This window comes from Coturnix japonica, chromosome 8 (assembly GCF_054131305.1).
Source record: "Coturnix japonica strain WE chromosome 8, WE-NBRP24, whole genome shotgun sequence".
NCBI lineage: Eukaryota > Metazoa > Chordata > Aves > Galliformes > Phasianidae > Coturnix > Coturnix japonica.
The window spans coordinates 18,282,398-18,302,318 of NC_140670.1; the positions used below are offsets into that span (position 1 = coordinate 18,282,398).

Sequence of the window (19,921 nt, forward strand, 5' to 3'; positions counted from 1 at the left end):
GGCGGCGCCCCGGCCGCTGGGCATGCAGGCAGCGGCCCTGCCGCGCTGCCCGGCGCCGCGCAGGCTCCTCCCTTCGCCCCGCACCACGCCGTGACCCGGGCCGGCTGCGGCAGCGTGGGGGGCTGCGCTGCGCTGCGCTTCGCTCCTTTCCGCGGCGCCGGCGGAGCGCAGGAGAGGCCCGGGCCGCCTCCGCTGCCGGGCGCCTTCGCTTTGTCTCCCGCCAGGGTCGGCCACGGGCTTGCGAGACCCGGTTCGGCGGTAAGCAGCCGCCACCTTCCCCGGCCTCCCTCCCTGCCTCCCTCCCGCTGCTTTGCGCCGGTGCTTGCTAAGGGAAAAGAGGTCGCGCCGCGCCGTGCCTTTCCGGGGTGCGCTGCTCCATCAGCCCCGCCACCTCCCTTCTGCTCTGCCTGCTCGCAGGTGCCGGCAGCCCGCGGTCACAACCGCCCCGGGCGGAGCCGCGATCACTGACAGCCTGCCGGGGCCGCAGCGTGTGCCCGGAGGGAGCTGTCAGCCGTCAGTGCCTGGCCCAGCTGCGGAGGTAAAGCACAGCTTGTGCCCATACTCCGTTTGTAAATCCTTCCTGTCTCCAGCCATGTACCTATGAAATATTGTCATCGGATCAGAAGGTGAAAGAATGTAAAAAAGGAAGAAGTGATGTTACTTGGTGCACCCGTAACTGTCTTGTGAGGTGCTGCTGCTGCTCTTCCTCATTTTGTACCTGTGTCGAGGTGATCTCTGTAGGATCTCAGGTATCTCTCAGATGCGCACCAAGCAGTGTAACTTAATGGTTCTGTTATGTGAATGCATGCTCCCATTTCAGAAGGATGACAGAAAGTCCCTTTGGGAGAAGTCCATTTACTCTGGATTTCTTTTATTTACTATGCGTGCAGTGCAGAGTGTATATCCAAGAAGATCCAAGAAGCTATGGGCAGAAGTGGTATACCTGGTGCTGTGTGGTCTGTTTTCACGTGAGCAGGTTTTTCCTTGTGGTAGGCTGACATGATGGAGTGCACAAAGCTGGAGCTTGCGTATGTTGGATGAACTGCCTTAGAGCAGCAGGACCTAGGAAGTTGTATACAGGCCCACAACCTTGTGAAGTACTCCTAGAAGGTGGATGCTGCTGGGGCAATGCATTTTTTTGTCTCGTATATTGCATTTCTATGTGCTCAGGGCACCAATCACTAAACCAAGTGCCACAACTGACAAATCCAGAAGTTTTTAGATCATGGAGAGTACAAGAAGCATTGTTCCCAAATGCAATACAACACCATAGGCACAAATTACATGCTTGTTTTTTTCCAGTAGTACTCTTAAGAGCCTGAAAGAGCAAGGAGTTTTAGTGCATGGTTTTAGGTTTGAAAGTAGGAGTCAGTGGCTCGATCAATGAGACTACCGGAAAGGTGTTTCTTGTGGTTCTCTTTATGTGTCTGAATAGATTCTCAGTGAGGCCTTAAGGTATTTCCTGGAAGTTGATCACCATGCCAAGGGAAATTGCAGCTCAAGGTGAGGAAAGTCATGAAATCCTCAGCAGCTCAGAGAGTGGCAAAGTGATTTATGTGTGAAGACACTGAAGGGAATGCAGTATAAAAATTATTGCTTCATCTGTGTTTGCCCAACTTGTATGCGTAGGGTGTTTCTTTTTCCTGGTCTTATCTGGCTCCCAATATTTTATTTCTGTATCAAAGGTTACATTTCCAGTTTGTATTCTGAATAGCAGGTTGCTGCCTTGTAATGGAAGCCTTTTTCTATATCATTTCAATAAATATCTAACACTGGCATTGCCGTGCCAAAAAAACAAACTTTCAGGGGGAAGTTTCAACTAGGAGTGTCTGTCCATGGAAGCAAGTGATCTTACCAGTACAGTCCAGATCCTGACTGATCCACATATTTCTTAGCACTGTTACTGCATGGAGATCCTTTGTATAAAAAAAAGTCAGCATTTTAGATCTTCCGTGGGTGATGTTATGATACCTCTCAGTGATGCCATGGGTCAGGCACCTGCTCAGACTCATCCTTTGCCTATCACTTCCTACTGGCAGCTCCAGGTGACTCACAATGTTGAACTGAGCTAGGGAGGCAGTGGACTCTGCATAATCATTGGAGAAGATACCTGCCTGTTTCAGAATCTCTGGATCACTGTCAGAAGACCTCCAGTGATCTCCAGCTTTTTCCATGGACTAAGAGTAAAGCCTGGATTGGGAGGGGGGGAGGGTTAATATTATCAGATTCATCCTGAAAGGGCAAGTATTTAAATGGGAAATTATTTTGGTCCAGAGATGGACTGTGCATAGCTTCCATGGGTGAGCTACACAGCACTGTGCTTGGCTTTCAGACTCTGGGTAATCCAGCTGGTTTAAGGGCAGCTGCTCAGTTACATTCAGTGCTGCTCTGAGGAGTGTGTCTATTGTCGTCAGCCTTAGAAACTTACAAACAAGAAATTAGAAATCCTTCTTTAACAACGAGAAAAAAACAGACTAAAGCACAGTGAATCCTTCCTGTAAAGGCAAACACTTTTGGTTTTTTTTCCCCCATCTGCTCATAGCACAAGAGATCCTGCAGCTAGGTTAGAGAAGGAGGTCAAAGACTTCATTATGAAATCATGAAATTCATTATGAAATACTTACAGTATTATCTTAACATGTTTCTGCAGCATGGTGCTTACACCTGATTAACTGGTGGGTATTTGTGTTAGTTGACCACACTCCATTCCATAGGTAATGGCACTATCAGGTTTTTACCTGCATTTTGCTCACTTAAACATTAGGATGCAAAGTAGTCAGAATCTATTGAACTAATGCTCCAATTTTTTTTATTATTATTATTTTTATTTTTTAGATTTGATGCCACAGGACAGGCATGGCACTGTGCAGATAATTTGACTCCAGGTGGACTGTGAATTTGTGCCAGAAATGTCTGATAAATTTAATTTTCCTTTTTCTCATCATGTGCATTATGAGCTGTAATAAATAAGACAATAGGAAATTGTCTGCCAACAGAAGCCAAGATGGATTGTTGCGCATGGTTACCCTACTGAAAAGTGTCCTTATTAGTAGTTACAGAATTTGGAATTGTTATACAATTAAATAGCAGAAGAACCATTACCTTTCCTTTGTCTTTGAGACAAGTAGGGCTGCAGGCAGGGAAGCTATGAATCCTGAGAATTTGGAAGTAATCCTGCTCTGTTTGTTTCTTGGGAACCTCTAATGTGTCACAGACCGCTGTGCTGATCTTAGCCTTTCATTTGTTTCCCTTGGCAACACAGCTTCTTGTCTTCATGATGTTCAAGGTTAGTTTTATCCACTATGACATGTATTGCAGGTATCTTCTCTCAGTACTTCAGCTGAATCATCAAAGAACAAATCTCATCATAACGGCTATTTCCTTCATTTCTTCCCTCTTCTAGTTTAATATACCTTGGTACAGTCACATTGGTGGGAGACTGTTGATGAAGGACTGGGTTTTGTTCCTCCATGCCTTGTCTAAATTAACCTTGTAATAGGTCATTGGAGAGAAGCCATCCTGTGCTGCCGGCAGCCTGAAGGTGCTACAGATTCAAGGCATTCTGGTGATACTTTGTTACATCAAAAATGGGGAATGGTGTTGCCGGAAAGAGAGAGGAAGGGAGGGATTAAGTTTTGTTTCAACACAAGAAGCCATTATAGAAAAGAACCCTGTGGGCTCACTGGTCAGTAGTTCACAGGTGCAGGTTTCAGTGTTCAGAATTTCCAGACTGTTTTTCAGGACGTTGTTTTATAAATGGCCAGTATCATTGCAGGCAGAGCACATTAATAAATCTGGTAGCAAGCCTTCACTGACAGCTCAGATGCATGGGTTTTTTGTTTGTTTTGCTGCAACACGGGCACTACAGATCTTGACTTCAGAAATCTACTTAAAACTGAAGGAGAAACATGAAGGTCGGAGTCCTTTGTGCTCTGAAGCAATGAGAAATGTCTGTAGGTTCCACATTCATGTTCTCTGCAGCAGCAATGTTTGTCCTGAGGACAATTAATTCCATTTCTTATTCCATATATTCTTACCCTAAATTTTAAGCATATATCAGCACATGGTCCCATCCAGTTGCTAGCCTCTAGCAGCTAACCTCCATGGGCTGCATTAGCATTCTGTGTGCCATATGTTAGAGAGGAACTGAAATAACATCATCCTAAATTAAGATCATGCTAAACTGGAAGAGGATTGAGTGGTGGAATAAATAGTCAGTTTTGAGTGATTGCTCAGAATGGCAGGTAAGGCTTTTGTGAGCTGCCTTTTTGCAGAAGGGGAGCTGATGAGATGCATTTTATTTCTTGTGGGTAAAGATAAGAGAGTTTGCTCATGGATGGTTGAATGGGTTTATTTCTTGCCATGGACATAAAATGTGAATGAATAAAAGATTTTGTTGTGTTAAATTATGAACATTTATTGGGACAATCTTTTACTGAGCCCAGCCTATGAAGAGCAGCTTCTCCATTGAGCAAGCTGGGGCAGTCAGCAAGAAGTTCCTTGTGCTTCTCTTCATTAAAAGGCCCTTCTGTTGTTTATTGTTAGCTGCCTTTTTTCTCTGCACAAGAGAATGGTCTTGCTGTGACGTTCAGTGCTTTGTGTTTTTTTTCCAGAAGAGACTACTTACTCTACGGGCTGAATCACTTGCTGTGATAGGAAACTGCTGTTTCAGAACACATGCTGACAGATAAACATGCTGTTTCTTTTTGGAGAGAACCAACAGAAGGCCATTTGCTTTTTAGGCTGTTTTTAGCATATTCTGTATCAAACCCAAGCATGTGTGGAAATGATTATATGCCGTACCAATATGCTTGGTGTTTCAAACAGAGCTCGAATGAGTTAGATGCCTGCTTTTCTAGCTAATTTTTTTTCTCTCCACCAAATTTAGCCAAACATCAACTTCAAAATGCAGAAGTATGAATATTTGCACCATGGGTGACTTGTTGGCATGAAAACATCCTTTGCCTTCATCTAGCAATGACTGGATGTTCTCTATTTCATGTTTCATGAGATGATTAAGTCCCATCATGGGAAATTAAAAGGGTTTTTTTGCACTTGCTTATTTGACTATTTTAGTGAGAAGTGACCTTCTTGTGGTTTGAGACATCTTTATTTTAGAGTTCTATAACCATCACACTTCGTAGAGTAGTAAACCAGAGCTTTACAGAGTTCTAGCTTATTATTGCAGTATTAAAGTAAGCTTTTTTTGTAATCATGATATGAATATAGAGCAATACTTTTGAGAGTATCTTGTAGAAAGGTGGAACCGTGACACATTTTAGCTCTTATATTAGCTAACATCTCTACACCTTGATTGCAAAGAACTGAAGCAAAAGAATCAATGTGCTTTACATTCTACCAAAGTGTCTAACAAAGGGTGAATATTTCTAAAATAATCTACTGTTAAAAACATGCAGAGAGTAAATGATTGCTACTGCCCCAGGCTCCTGTAAGTTTTAGCAGAAGTTTGGCTTGCACATTAAGACATGCTCTGTAAAGTTTTACTGGTGATCTCTGTAACAAAGCTTTGTTTATTGACAAGCACTGCTGGTGGAAGGGAAGTCAGTGTAATGCAACTTCATCTCTTGAAATGTAAACAGTATGTTACAGGGAGGCAAAGTGAAAACCAGCGATTAAACTAGTAATATATTGAAGTTCAGCTGTTCATTATTTATAGATCTAAAAGATCATTCAACATCTAAAAATCTCATCTGAAGACACAAGAAAGACAAGCAACCTCAAGCTGGCAATAAAACCTGGTGCAATTTCATCCTCATGCTTCTGCAGCCTTCAAGTGGCAGCAGCTCTCTGAGCTCCTCTCTGCACTCAGAGGCCCAGAGCTGTGTGGCCGCTTCTTCCTCCACAGTGCTTGTGGCTGGTGGCCTGGCCAGTCTTGTTGGCATGCTACAATCTCACATGGACTGGTTGTGAGGCCCGCTGGTGTTCCAGAGCCTGCCTAGGGCTGGGTGTAGGTGGCGTGAGCTCCTTTTGCCCAGACCAAGCTGGCTGTGCACAGCCATTGCAGACACAAACCATGTGACTTTGTTAGTTCAGTACTTCACCAGGGCTAATTAGCCTTGCCGTGCAGCCAAGCGTACCACCTGCTGCTACCGCAGGTCATGGTTCTGCAGCTTGCCACCTTAGCTAGGCTCAGGCAAAGGAACTTGCTCTTTGTGCTCACACTACTTGCTAAATCTTGTGCAGTTTCCTGTGAGAGTGCTGGAGAGTTTATAATGAATTATGCAGTTTTACCTCTCAGAAAACCATAAGTATGTTCTCCACATCTTCTCATTAAGACTTCTATCTCGTAAGCCTACTCTTGATACATGTTGATATGTTTCATGTAGCTTGATGTTTCAGTATGCTCTATATTAAAAGTGCTCTCTGTTTTTCCTTTGCCTTCCACTTGATTCTGTGCTTTTTAAACTGAACTGAAAGAATAGTTTTCAATAACATTTTAAACAGTATTTTTCTTTGCTCTGACATTTCTTCTTAATCAGACATTACCTAAGTCCATCTAAATTAATTGGAGTGCCTGAAACCGTACAGCAGAAAATTGCATGTTCACTCTTAGACTTTAGAGCACTTTATGCTGTAATAGATGACGACAGCTCCAAGCTGCTGTTGGCATTTATCCTCCATGCTTGGGGCTGGAATTTTGTTCCCTGTATTAGCATAACTATTTTGTATTTCTGAATATAAAATCTGTTTCAGTTTCTTGTGTTTCTCTTTGCTGTTGTAGAGTAAAACTTGAAATTGTTTCCACAAGACAAGGAGCCATTGTTCAGAGCCCCTGAAGCTGAGTTTAAAAAATGCATTTCCTCTTTCATCTGTTGTGATTCCCCTGCTCCCCCATACTCAGTGACCTGGCTGTGCTCGGTGCCTGACTCTCTGCACAGACACTGCATCCTTTCCGAGCGCTGGCACAATTTGAGGAAGTGGGAGTTTCTTCTTCTCTTTAAAATATCCAGTGTCATATGTGGGTTTTTGTTCTTATTAATAATGCTTCTTTTGGTTAAAAATGGCTCAAATAACTTCTTCTTTTAGCCTTAGTATTCTTAGAGGCATCCAAGATGTTCCATGACACTCTCTTACTAGTTCACAAGATTTTGGCTTGGAGATACCACAAGCTTCTTTAACAGACTTTTTTGGTAATGATGGAGGAAGAACAAATGGAAAAAAAAATAAAAATAAAAATGAAACTTACATGTTTCTCAATTGCAGCCCTAAGATTTTCCCATTTTTTGACCAGCAAGGCTGTAAGGCCTTTAAGCTGCGGGATCAATTGAAAGAAGTGTATAATCCATATCTCATCTTGTGCCCATTTCCATGCTAGATTTTGGAGAAGGCCCATAAGGGACATGGTGCTTGAGAATCAGTCTTCCCATCGAAGCACAGACCCAAATGCCAGAATTTAAGGAACATCTGAGCAATGCTCTCATCTCAGACACAGGGTCTGCATTTTGGATGGCCCTGTGTAGAACAGGGAATTGGAGTTGATCATTCTTGTGGGAGTGCCAACATGGAATGTTCTATGACTCCATGATTCTGTGATTAAAATGCACGCTTTTTAGAACTGAGGGTTTTTTTTATTAGTTTTCCTAAGCCAGACAGTATGAATGCAGAGCCTCTTATTGAAGCTGTAACTTGTGCTGAGCATCAGAGCTGCAGGGAAAGAAGGCTGATGTAAACTCTTCACTCTCCAGGCTGGCAGTCCTCCCCTTTCACAGCCTACTAGGGCTGCCATGATCCAGCTAAGTTTGGGTGGAACTAGCCACAGGGAACTATAAGCTTAGTTTTCCTTTAGCCAAGGCTATTTCATTACTGTGGTCCCATGGGGCCTCTGCAGACTGTGAATCAGCAATGAATAGGACTCTCCTGCCAAGATGATCATTTGCACCAGAGCTCCATTTGTATAAAATTAAATCATTTAGAGAACATTTTCCATTGGTGCTACCACCACAGCTAATATTGATGTCTTGGGTGTAAAAGCCAAGCTTCATCATTTGTTTGTTTTTTTAACATCCATTGGTGTGTCACAAATTTTGCAAGGGCTTTGAATGCCTTACACTGAAAAAAGATGGTCTTTAAATTAGGTGCACAGACCTGTGGTATGCCAGATGACATGAATAAAATTCTTGAAAATGGAAAACACGGCAGTAAAGTCAAGCAAGAATAAGTTACTTGAGATTAGGGGATGATACATAAAAACAGGGTAAGACTCATTCAGCAAGCGTGACAAGTAAGGAATTTTGCAATTAAGCAGGACAATTCAAATTATTTTTAAAGAAAATACATTGCTGATGTAGATTCAGTTTCTCCTATAATGTTTCATTATAACATTAATGGTTAAAACTGAAGGCTGACCTAACAGGTAGTGGTAGTTCCTATAAAAACGAGGAAGACCCAGATTCAGAAATCGATGCTGAAAACACGTTAGGATTGTTCTCCTCCAACCCAGAGCCCTCTGGCTTCCAGAGAGGGAAACTCTGAGAAAAGATCTGTGCTGAACCTACAGTGTATGCTTAAAATATGATGCAATACATATATTACTTCATATGAAGCATCTTTGACATTCAGAATAAAGTCTGTTAGGTTTGAGAGCACAGAAGTAAAAGGCCACATTAGCAGCTTCACATTTATATTTCCAGTATAATTTAGATAATTAATTTTCTTCTTTTTTATGACCACAGTGACTCTAAATATTTGTCTTTACTTGTTCAGAGCTGCTCAAGGAGTAATTACCATCAGTCAACTTGTCATATTTCATTGTAATTTGAGCAGAGTTGGAGTCAACAAGTTATACAGTTTGAGCACGTGGTACTTCATATTACTGATATGAGTTTGTATGCTGTTTTAATTATAGGCTTAGCAGGAAAAAATATGGGAGATTCATGCTGGTTTAAATAATGCTTGTCATGACTTGTGCACAAGGAAATAGACTCTGTGCTTAGTCTTTGAACTTTTAAGACTTAATGCTTATAAGTTGGTTTATTTTCTTGGGCTTTTTTTTTTTTTTAAATCCAAGTTGCTGTAAAGATTGTAAAGATAATTTGATATGTTGTGTTTGAGTCCACTTTGATAATGCTGGAGTAAGTCAGCTTGTTCACAAATGTTCTGTGAGACCCCGTGCATTCCCTACTTCAAACTCGAGATGCCTGCTAAATTTTAGATTGCTAGTAAGCATGTAAGCACTTGAAACTGAATTAATGAATGGATACAGGCATGCAAACTGATGTGACATTTGAATGTATTTCTAACCAGAATGATTTGTCCTGTTTCATCCAGCACCTGACCACAATCAGCCTACCTCTGTTCAAGTTTCCCCTGGGCTCTGAGGCAGCTGGCTGCAAATACCAAGCACTGGATTAATACTTGAGGCAGCGTGTCCTTCGCAGCCAGATGGAGGCTCTGGAGAAAAAGAGCGACCTCCTTGGTTTGCAAACAGAGGGCAACATGGAACAACCATTTAGTATTAGTTCCTTGGTATGTATCACAAAGTGATGCTTTAATGGCTTAGCACCTCTTCAAGTAGGCAACAGTTTCAGAACAGTTTAGCAGCACTGATGTCAGCTGAAAGAGAATTTTCTTGAATTCTGACAGCTTCTCACCTCTTCTTCCTGTTGGTTTCACTGGAATTTTGTTTCCATATATATGGCCTTTAGGGTTTTAGTTTGTTTCAGTGGTCACAGTTTTAAAGAGTTGAAGCAAACATTTAAAATAGAAAAGGTAAACCTTTTCAGCAGTCTAAGAGGAAACTTGCAGTAGTCACTTATTTAACCACTTAGCAGGAAAGTAATTACTACAATAAGCAGCCCTGTTTCTTTAGCAGAGTCGGTTCTAGATCCTTAGACTTGTACTGCTTCATCTAATGCTGTAAAACAAACTGTTGTCTGCTCAGGAAAACACACAGCTCTTCATTAGCTGAGCTGTACCTGGAAGTTGTACACAGTACAATACAGAAGCGTGTAACAGTGATTTGCACCTTCAGGCCTTCCACTAGATTACTTCAATAACTGAAGGGAGAACCTTATCTCATTTTTGAAGATTTTTGAAGAAGACATGCTTTGTGTTGCCTTTGATCGTTTCTGATGGGGTTTACTTACTTTTTTCATAACTTAATTTCTGAGATTTTCTTACAGTTTGAAAAATTAGTGAAAGGATCCTTTCTTTTTTGTAATGCAACTGAGAAACATTGGGACACTTTAACAGCTACTAGCAGAGTGGAAACTGATACCTATTCTGAAGATTTCCTTTGAGTTTCTTGAATGAGATCATTTACAGAAAGTGAAATACAGTACCTGGTTCTCCTCACTACACTGTTCTTTTTCAGAAAAAGCTCGTAGCTATTCCTGACCACACGGATATCTCTGTGACACCAGAAGAGAGAGTGCGTGCCTTAAGCAAACTTGGCAGCAATATTGCAATCAATGAGGACATCACTCCACGTCGTTACTTCAGATCTGGAGTAGAAATGGAGCGAATGGCATCGATATATATGGAGGAGGGAAATCTGGAGAATGCTTTTGTTTTTTATAACAAGTTCATAACGTAAGAAACAGGTTATAGTAATTGTAGCAACTATTCTAAACTACAGTACTATAGCTGTAGTTGTAAGTGAAGGGGAAAAAAATATTTGCAATGAAATTGAGCACCCTTTTAGCTTGGGAGAAGAAAAGCTCACTGTTTTCTTGCAGAATAACTCCCTTCTTTTGAGATCTTCAATCTAACTTCAGTCTTTATTATAATGTCTTCTCTACTGCTAGTGGAGTAGCCTTACTTGCTTTCTGACTGCCAAGGTGAATTAACATTATGTAAGGAGGCTGAAGCTTGCAGTACCAGGCTATACCATGAGCACCATTCCCCACAGGTTACTGTGTATAGATCAGCATGTTGTTAAAATACAGCATAAGCCTTAACAATCAATGTTTGCATAAGATTTCTGAGACTAATCATTAAGCCCCATGAGCCTCAGCAGATTTTAAAGGAGAAAACATGGCACAGTATTCAAAAGGAAAAAAAAAACATGGAAAAAAAACCCCAGCTTTTTGCCCCAAAGGATTAAAGCATTATTTACTGCTTCTTAAAGCAGTAAATGCAAAATCCACAATATACATTCATTGTATGATTGTGTTCTCCATCACAAAATAATAATAATAATAATAAAAAAAAAATTAAATAAAAAAATCTGGGCAGCTTTCATTACAACTTCCGAAGTAATCAGTTGAAAACTGTCTCAGTGGCAGAGGTAAAATTTAAGTAGCACTCCTTGCTGTAGCAGTGATCGATTTATTTTGCTGCTTCTAAAATATGCATATAAGAAAAGTCTTTCTAGATTTTTTTCAGAAGAAACCTTCCCTCCCCTTCCCAGTATTCTGAAAACTAAACCAAATCTTTCCTCAACTATGTTAAACACACACATCTGTCTGGAAAGAATGTCTAGAGGTGAACATAGCATAAATTGCTGGAAAAATGATAGCACCTGTGAATTCCAAACTTTTCTGCAGCTGAGTGTTGCCATAATTTAGATGTCTGGATGGGTTAATAATGCTGTATTTAGCTGTACAGCTTAATCTGGTAGAAATAGCTGCTTTAATGATCGAGTTTTACTTAAGATTCAGCATTTCAGCTGAGGAAACAGATGAAGATGGCAGAAATAAGATTTAGTAACAGTGGCTGGTGTGGAGGGTATTTGCAGGTGCTGAGTGCTACTTAATCCTTTTTTAACCCAGCCCACTGATAATGAGAAACAAAATATATTCAGATGTAGAAAATAACCTCCTGTCATTAACCCACATGTCTCATACCAGGCCATACAAAAGTTTAAGCAATAGTTTAAACAAACAAATGGTGTAGAAGTCTGCTCCAAAATTATCTAGAATCCAGTGTTTAACAGCTATAATATGTGAAACTGATTTTTCTGCCAAAGAAAAGCGAACAGAGATATTCCTCTGGCTATCAAGGCAAATACGCATGTTTAATTTTCTAGCTTGTTTGTGGAGAAGCTGCCCAGTCACCGAGACTATCACCAATGTGCAGTACCAGAAAAACAAGTTATTATTAAGGTAGGGTTCCCATTTCCTGAACTTTGAGATGTGTTTCCCCCATTTCTGTTCTTTCTTATCATTCCTTTTCCCCCCACTGCATACTTAGCCTAAGGCAGTCAACAGAGCTTGAAATTCTGATAACTTTCTCTACGAGATGGTTGTGTTTTATCTTAGTTTAACCACTTGGTCATTGCTACACATTCCAAAAGGTGAGTAAGACCAACCTCTGAATATGCTGGTAGATTGCTGAAACCCAGGTACATCTATTTTGGAAAATTTACTTCAAGAAAACACACTAACCTAACTGCATAGTTTCATTCTGATCCTAACTGTATGAATGGCTGATCCAAACTCCACTGGAAACAGAAGGAAAGAGAGACACCTTACTATTGTCTGCACATTATTTGCTTACCAGCTTAAGAGTCAAAGAATACTTTTGCATATTACCAAATATATATACCTGTATTTTTAAGTTTCTATCAGTTTTTTTCCCCCTCCAACATAGTTTATCAATATCAGATTTCAAATACAGCCTTATAAAGAACTTAAAACATCTGGAGTTACTCACTGAGAATTGTTAGAACAATAATTAGTGTCTTTTCTGCTTTATGCTGCTGTATTTGCATGGATTTTTCTACCATTAAAGTTACATAATGTCATATTCAAAGCTAAAATCCTTCTTGCCAGATGTTGATTGTTATCCACAATCCGGGATAACATCCCTGCTGAGAAAGGGGCAAGGGCTCTAATGTATGTTCTCCTCTATTGCACGCAGTTACTTCCCCTCCCTTGCTTACAGCCTCTAACTTATTCCATAGCAGCCTCTGTATCAGCTATAAACATTGACAATGCTGGTTTTAAGTTAAGAATCTGCCTGAGCTTTCACAGGACCCACATGTGCAACTATAGCCTTTCTTTTTTTTCTCCACATAGAAATGGGCATTTTATGCTTTATTTCTGTACAGGGTGCTCCAGAGTAAATGAGTTGATCCTACATGAAACACTGAAAGTTAGCCCTGGCTTTATTTATAAAATATGTCTACTTAAAGAAAAAAAGTGATGTTAGTCATCACACACCTGTTAAACAGGGGTAACAGACTACTGGAAAAACAATCCAACAATCTTTCCATTACATAACAAGTAGTCTTATAAAAGCTTCTAGTGATGTAAATTAATATAGCTTATCAGTGTGCTATGTAACCGATGTGCAATTTAAGTGTAATAAGCTTATTGTTCACTGTGTAATTCCTTATTGCTTTCCTGGAAGAAGAGTAGGTTTTCTTAATTGTTTTATATGCATATCACAGATGAGTTTGCTTTTCAGGTGATGCTTTTATAAAGTGAAAAGTTAACTTGCGTATCTTTCTACCCTACCCAAAGAAACTGAAGGAGGTTGCATTTCCACGGACAGATGAACTGAAGAGAGATCTTTTAAAAAAATATAGCTTAGAATATCAAGAATACATGCAAAACAAAGTAAGTTTTACTTGGTTATAAAATCACTGCTGTATGAATATTTTTTGCATCTATACAACTTCATAAGGGAAAGAAATAAAATATCCACCCTGTACAAACCTAGTCACTGCTTAGAGTGACCTAGAATCTGATCAGTTGGACATTTGAAAGTAAGCAGAGCAAGTGTGAGCTTGGAAATAGATGTGCTGTGGTAGCTGCATAATAGCCAAAGAAGTTCAAAACAGATCTTTGATACGCTTAGGTTCAGTTTCATAGGAAGGACATTGTTCAGACACTTTCATGAGTCTGTAGAAAATGCATATTGGCTTTCAGACCAGAGGGATGGAAGAGATGGCATCTAGCGTGTCTGAGGCTGGGGTGGGCATATACACAGCATTGGGGTTAAGCCCCCCTCAGCACAGGGAGTAATTCAGAGCAAGTTAAGGAAAGAAATAAACAGGAGAAAGTCAACCAACCTGTGCTAACATCATTTGTTGCATTGAAAACTCTAAGGAGTTATACTTGTGTCTCATCAATTTACCACTGCTATTCTGAAAACTATTTTTTTAGTAAACTGATTTAGTGAGGACAGCGATCTCACTGCTTAAGTAAAACACAAACCATCACAGGTACGCAGGTTAGAAGGTTTGTGTTAGGACTTCTTTGTTTACAATACTTCATTCTGTATCATACTACTCTGGGGGATAGGGTTGTATTTGGCACTTCAGCTAACAGCTGCCAGAAGGCTTTTTAAGAAGTGAGTTTTAATATAATATACTAATAATATTCTCTAATACAGTTAGATTGCTGCTTTTCCCTCCTTTTTATAGCTTATTTTAGCAACCGTGTATTTTGCATATGTTTCAGAACAAGTGTAAAACTGAATCTCTGAAGAAACTAGAGCAGCAGAAGCTGATAGAGGCAGAGAAGAAAAGAATCGCACATATGCGACAGCAGCAGCTTGAATCAGAACAGTTTCAATTCTTTGAGGATCAGCTTAAGAAGCAAGAACTGGCTCGAGATCAGAAGATCAAAGAGAGCATGGTTATGTCTGAGCAGATAGATGGAAGTATGCTATCCTGCATTTCTGTACCTGGGAACAGTTCCTCACCTACCACGCTACTAGAGAAAAAAGAGAAGAGTGGCATATGTGTCTCTACTGGAGATTCACCTCCAGCAAACCAGGCCCTAAAGCCAGCAGCTGCTTTAAGTGCTGTCCAGAGTAAGTGCACATGTTCTGTACTCCTTATCTGCATCTCTACTTCTTATAGCAGACCATGTGTTGCACATGCATGTGATAATGGTTAGACTCAGAGGTCTTTTCCAACCTAATGATTCCATGGTTTGCACACTTTGAGAGCATCTGTAGTGGAATAAGTATAAATAACTAAATGTACCCTCAACAGTTCTACAGTTTCCTCATTTTAAGAAAGATGTTTACAGTTCTACAATTTCCATCTGAGCACCAGTAGATGCATCTGGAGATGGAGCCTCAGTGTTCCTATAGCATGAAGTCCACTTGAATCTTGAGAACAGAAACAGAACTTGCAGTTGCTTCAGTTAGATATTTTTCAGAAGCCCTGGCCTGAAAAACGAGATCAACTCCCTGTCACCACAAGAGGCAGGCTATAGCATATCTTATGAGTTGGTAACCTCAGTTTAGCATGATGTACTTGTAGTGTTGGTGTAATCTCGTTTTAGAGATCTGTGATGTGGTGAGATTAATTTCTTAATCTTCAATAACTTCCTCTGTGGATAATGACTTATAGGGAGAGTCACTGCATAGGCTATATATGCATTTTTATCTCTCTCTCTCTCATTTGTTTGCTAGCTCAATTGGCTGAAGCACTCAGAGGTGTAATTTTACCCAGGGATCTCTGTCACAGATTTCTGCTGCTGGCAGAGGCGAATACATTGAGAGGAATAGAGACATGTGGAATTCTCTGTGGAAAACTGGTACAGTTAACTTTCACATTTGTATGGGGAAGACACTCCTCCTTCCACTTCAAGTTACCATCTCAGTGTTTGTTTTACAGACACACAACGAATTTACTATTACCCATGTAATAGTGCCAAAGCAATCTTCAGGACCAGACTACTGTGACATGGAGAACGTGGAAGAATTATTTGGTATTCAGGACCAGTTTGATCTCCTCACTTTGGGCTGGATACATGTACGTATGTCACAGATTCTAGCTTTCTTGTATCAGTTCTGCATATTATGTTTAATCCTGGAAATGATGAACCAAAGAAATAACTGACATGATTCAAATGAATTTCTTTGTTTAATTCTAATCATAGGGATTTGTTTCTCTCATTTTTGGGATATGTTATTACTTTCTAGTGCCATCTGTTTTCCACTGTATTCAAAATCCACTGAAAAATCTGAGGGTATTGTGTGATTTAACTTCATTAATTATTTGGGTTTCACTCTAGAGATTTTGAACAATAAAATAATTTCCCTCTTATCTTGTACTTCTTTCCACTTCTTTTTCTTAATAATTGAAAAATGGTTTGTGCATCTTCTTGAGATTAAGTCCCATGAACTGATAAGCCACCCTAACAACCATGAATCTGTATTAATAAAGAAAATGCCAACCTGGGAAGTACCAATGCTTTTACTTGTTAAGAATTATTGTCCCTTGTTGAATGCACGTTGTCCTTATCTTTCAAGAAATATTTCACTATACTGAATTTTCCTTCTTTTTGTAGACACATCCAACACAAACCGCATTCTTATCCAGTGTTGATCTTCATACTCATTGTTCTTATCAGCTAATGTTACCAGAGGCCATTGCAATTGTTTGTTCACCAAAACATAATGAGTGAGTTCTGATTTTTCTAAGTTAATATGGTGTTATATTTGCCTACTCCTTATCTTAAAACAGGATCAAATACAAACAGCACGTGTCAGCTGGGATGAAGGAGTGTATCACAAGTTTGTTTTCTTTGACCTATTTAGACTTGCATTCCACTCAGTCTGTAAAAGCACAATATTTTTTCTGGCTTCTTTTTCCTCCTCCATTCCCACCTCCAGGTTTTAGATTTTGATTTATTTTTATACTCTGCTCAAACAAGTACTAATGACAGGAGCTGTTTCTGTAGACTTCATTGCCAGTGGCCTACCACAGACCTATCTTCATTCCATCTGATGGAGGAAGTGGAAGTGTTAGACATACTTCTGTAGGATGGTGTGAAAGCCTGAGCTTTGGGAATAGGTTGTTAAAGGTCACTCTTTGCCTAACAAGATTCTATTTTCTTATTTCATAAAATACAAGCAGTAAGAACCTAGTAAAAATTGAAACTGTAAGAACAAATGAGATATACTGTTAGAAGATGTCCAGAGACACTGTTTAAACTCCATACTCAGAACCTGAGTGGACACTGTCCTGGACAGCCTATTCAATGTGACTCGGCTTGTGAAGGGAGGTCAGACCAGCTAATCTTCAGAGGTTCCTTTCAGTTTCAAAAGCTCTATGGTTATTGTTCAATGTGTTTGACATTTCAAGGCCTGATGGTTAACTTTGATATGTAGGCTGCGCATTTCTTGAGACTGTCTTTCTGGCCTTCTGCTTCTGTAGATAACTTCTATGAATCCCATTCTAGTTGGCCAGCTTTTTGTATGAGCCATTCAGATAGCAGAGCTGTAAATACAGCTGGAATGGTAAGTGCACAAGCACTACACAACAGTGTCTGCATACCTTCTCCAATCTCTGTAGTCTCATAATCTTCATAGCTTCAGCTGGTACCCTGTAACCAACTCTAACCTGTTACTCCTGTCTGTAACATTAATTAATCTGGTGTCATCTTGTAGTTATTAGATTATTACTGTTTCTTGGTGAAAATAAGCATAGTTTAACATGAGTCCAAGGTATCAGAGGTGACTGATACCTTTTGTTAAATTATTTGTGCATGAATTTCTGTACTTGCATTACACAGACATTGTGTAACAGTAGTTTAATGTTTGTTTTCCAGTACTGGCATCTTCAGGCTGACTAATGCTGGCATGCTTGAAGTTTCTGCTTGCAAAAAGAAGGGATTTCATCCACATACAAAGGACCCTAGGTTGTTTGACGTAAGTATGTAATCCAACATATTTTTGATTGAGTTCTTGTGCATAGTCCTGCAAGCAGAAATTAAACCTGCTGCAGTTTAGCTTCCTTTGTACATTTCTTCTATCCTAATGACTCTTTGCACATATTTCACCATCTAAGGTAGACATCAGGACTTAAGCAGTCAGTAGCAGCCATAAGACTTTTGTTACGCTCTGTCATTCAAATAGCACCTAACCACAAGCAGCTGCCATCAGTCACCCTGTTTGTTCTACAAAGCAGCAGAATTACTTCTGACAAGCTCTTTGCAATAATAGGCAAAATATTGTTAGGAATACCAAAAATCATAAAGCAGGAAAAAAAAGTTGACTCACCCAGCACGTAGTGAGGAGCAGTGATCAGGGAACATTCCTTCTCAGGAAGCAGCCTTCATCCAGCAAATGATCTCCTGTCTTAGGCTAGCTCTTAAATGAGCCCAGGGGGATCCAGAGCCCACCCCTTCTAGTCAGGAGGGAAGCACAGGTGAATTGCTTGCATCTGTGTTCTCTGAGTCAGCCACCTCCAGCCCTTCACCAGGTGCTCAATCATCACTACAGGCCGTGACATAACAGCTCCCCTACACACCACTTACTTTCAGAAATAAAAGCCACAGTTTCAATAGGAGTTGTTCCTGAGCCCTCCAGTTTTTAACAACAACAACAAAAAAATTAGCTCATCTCTCCCACTGTGTCATCCCAACACAGCATTCCAGTTGCTGAACAGTTCATTTTCCATTTTTTTTTCTACCTTCTCATAGGCTTTTTTTAGTAACTACTGTTATCTTCTGATGTTTTAGGAGCATAGCATGCTATGTGTATGGCTCAATAGCACAGCCTTTCAGAATTATCAGAAATGTCACTGCTATCTGGAAAAACAAACAAACAAAAAAAAACAGTTGATGCCTCTGGCTCAAAATATGTAACTAAAAGACTTTAAACATTACTTCTTTGTTGTAGGACTCTGGGAATATCAGTACTACTCAGAAAGTAAGAGAGCTTGGGTTCTGTGTTTTGCTTTATTCCTTTACAACTGACTCTAGGGGGACTGAGAAGGTCGTCCAAGTCTGATACAAAATCCTAAAGCTTTTGTTCTAGACAAAATCTTTTTAATGGTCCTTTACTGACCTAGTGTGTGAGTGAAGTTACTGTGTACTGTTTCATAAACATTAGACATGTTGCTGGCATGCTGAATACAAAACATCCTGTCAAATATAATTCCCAAAACACATTCATCTTCCAACAAGAACAGTAAGAACACAGTATTTTTTTTCCTGAGGGAAAAATATTAGGGGTGCTAATAGAGGAAGCTTTCTGAAACAACCTTTATGTGAGACTCTCTGATTTACAACAAAACCACTTCTCCACAAATCCAACATGCATTCTCATTTTGTCATGGCTGTGTCAGAGGACACAATCCTAAATGCTTTAAAAAACACCCCCAAAAATGTATGGGCAGACACTTCTGCAGGAAGTGAGAGAGCTCAAGCTTCCCTTGCAGCTGTCCTCCATGCACATGTTCTAACACAGCACGCAGCTCCTTCCTCCTCTTATTTCAGGTATCTGCTGCCGGGATATGCAAAGGATCACACTGTACTACTCTACTGTACACTACACTGTGTCACAACCATGCATGAAGAAATATCCTCTACTGAAATTTATTTCTTTTTCTATATTACAGTCCTTGCTTTATACAGCAGTATAGGCAGTACACAGCTGTGAAGGCGTGGTTTGTCTGTCAACAGGCACAGTGGTAGGCAGAGTTAAGGCTGGATGTATAGGCAAATTATTAAGCAGACACAGGAAGAAATAGTCTGAAATATGCTACTAATTTACTGAAAATGGTTTGTCAATAATGTATCTTCTTCCACAGCCATGCACCCATGTGGTTGGGAAAGACATAAAGATAATTGTGCTGGATCTGAGGTGATATGGATGGACAGTCGCAATGTTGCTATAAAGTGGCCAAAAGAGAAAAATGGCTTCCTGTTTTTCTTACGTTTTCAAAAATGACTTTTATATTTATACATTTTAGATTGAATGGTTTGGTATTTATTGCTTTTGCCTGTTTTGGAGTTATTTTGTTGCCCTGGCAAGATGGAATTCAGTGGCGTTACTCCTGAAACTGTAGATGTATCATCTCACTAAAAACAACAATAAAATGAACTTCAAGTTACAGTAACAAAGTTGAAATAAGTAATGCTCCTTTTGTCTTTTGTTATTATTAACTGAGAATTACAGATATTTTTAACCGGGGTTGGCTTTTTATCTATTTATCTAATTAATCTCTTCATAGCTTCCCTGAATTTACATTGTATGTAGCAGAGGCAAA

The 19,921-nt window shown here is 40.0% G+C and overlaps 1 protein-coding gene across 3 annotated transcripts; it reads left to right on the forward strand.

Moving 5' to 3' along the window:
• Positions 1–75: 75 nt before the first annotated feature.
• On the forward strand, positions 76–19,785 carry STAMBPL1 (STAM binding protein like 1). Of its 3 annotated transcripts, none has more exons than XM_015866807.3 (11): positions 76–538; positions 9,289–9,486; positions 10,334–10,551; positions 11,990–12,065; positions 13,428–13,523; positions 14,370–14,724; positions 15,334–15,458; positions 15,539–15,676; positions 16,215–16,327; positions 17,478–17,577; positions 19,463–19,785. In XM_015866807.3, the coding sequence occupies exons 2-11, from the start codon at positions 9,403–9,405 to the stop codon at positions 19,517–19,519; spliced, it is 1,362 nt and encodes a 453-aa protein (XP_015722293.1). In that variant the 5' UTR covers positions 76–538; positions 9,289–9,402; the 3' UTR covers positions 19,520–19,785. The 3 variants fall into 3 exon arrangements, with proteins under 3 accessions (XP_015722293.1, XP_015722292.1, XP_085411217.1); XM_015866806.3 differs by having other exon boundaries at positions 76–258; XM_085555091.1 differs by lacking the exons at positions 76–538; positions 9,289–9,486; positions 11,990–12,065 and having other exon boundaries at positions 10,417–10,551.
• The last annotated feature ends 136 nt before the right edge of the window (positions 19,786–19,921 follow it).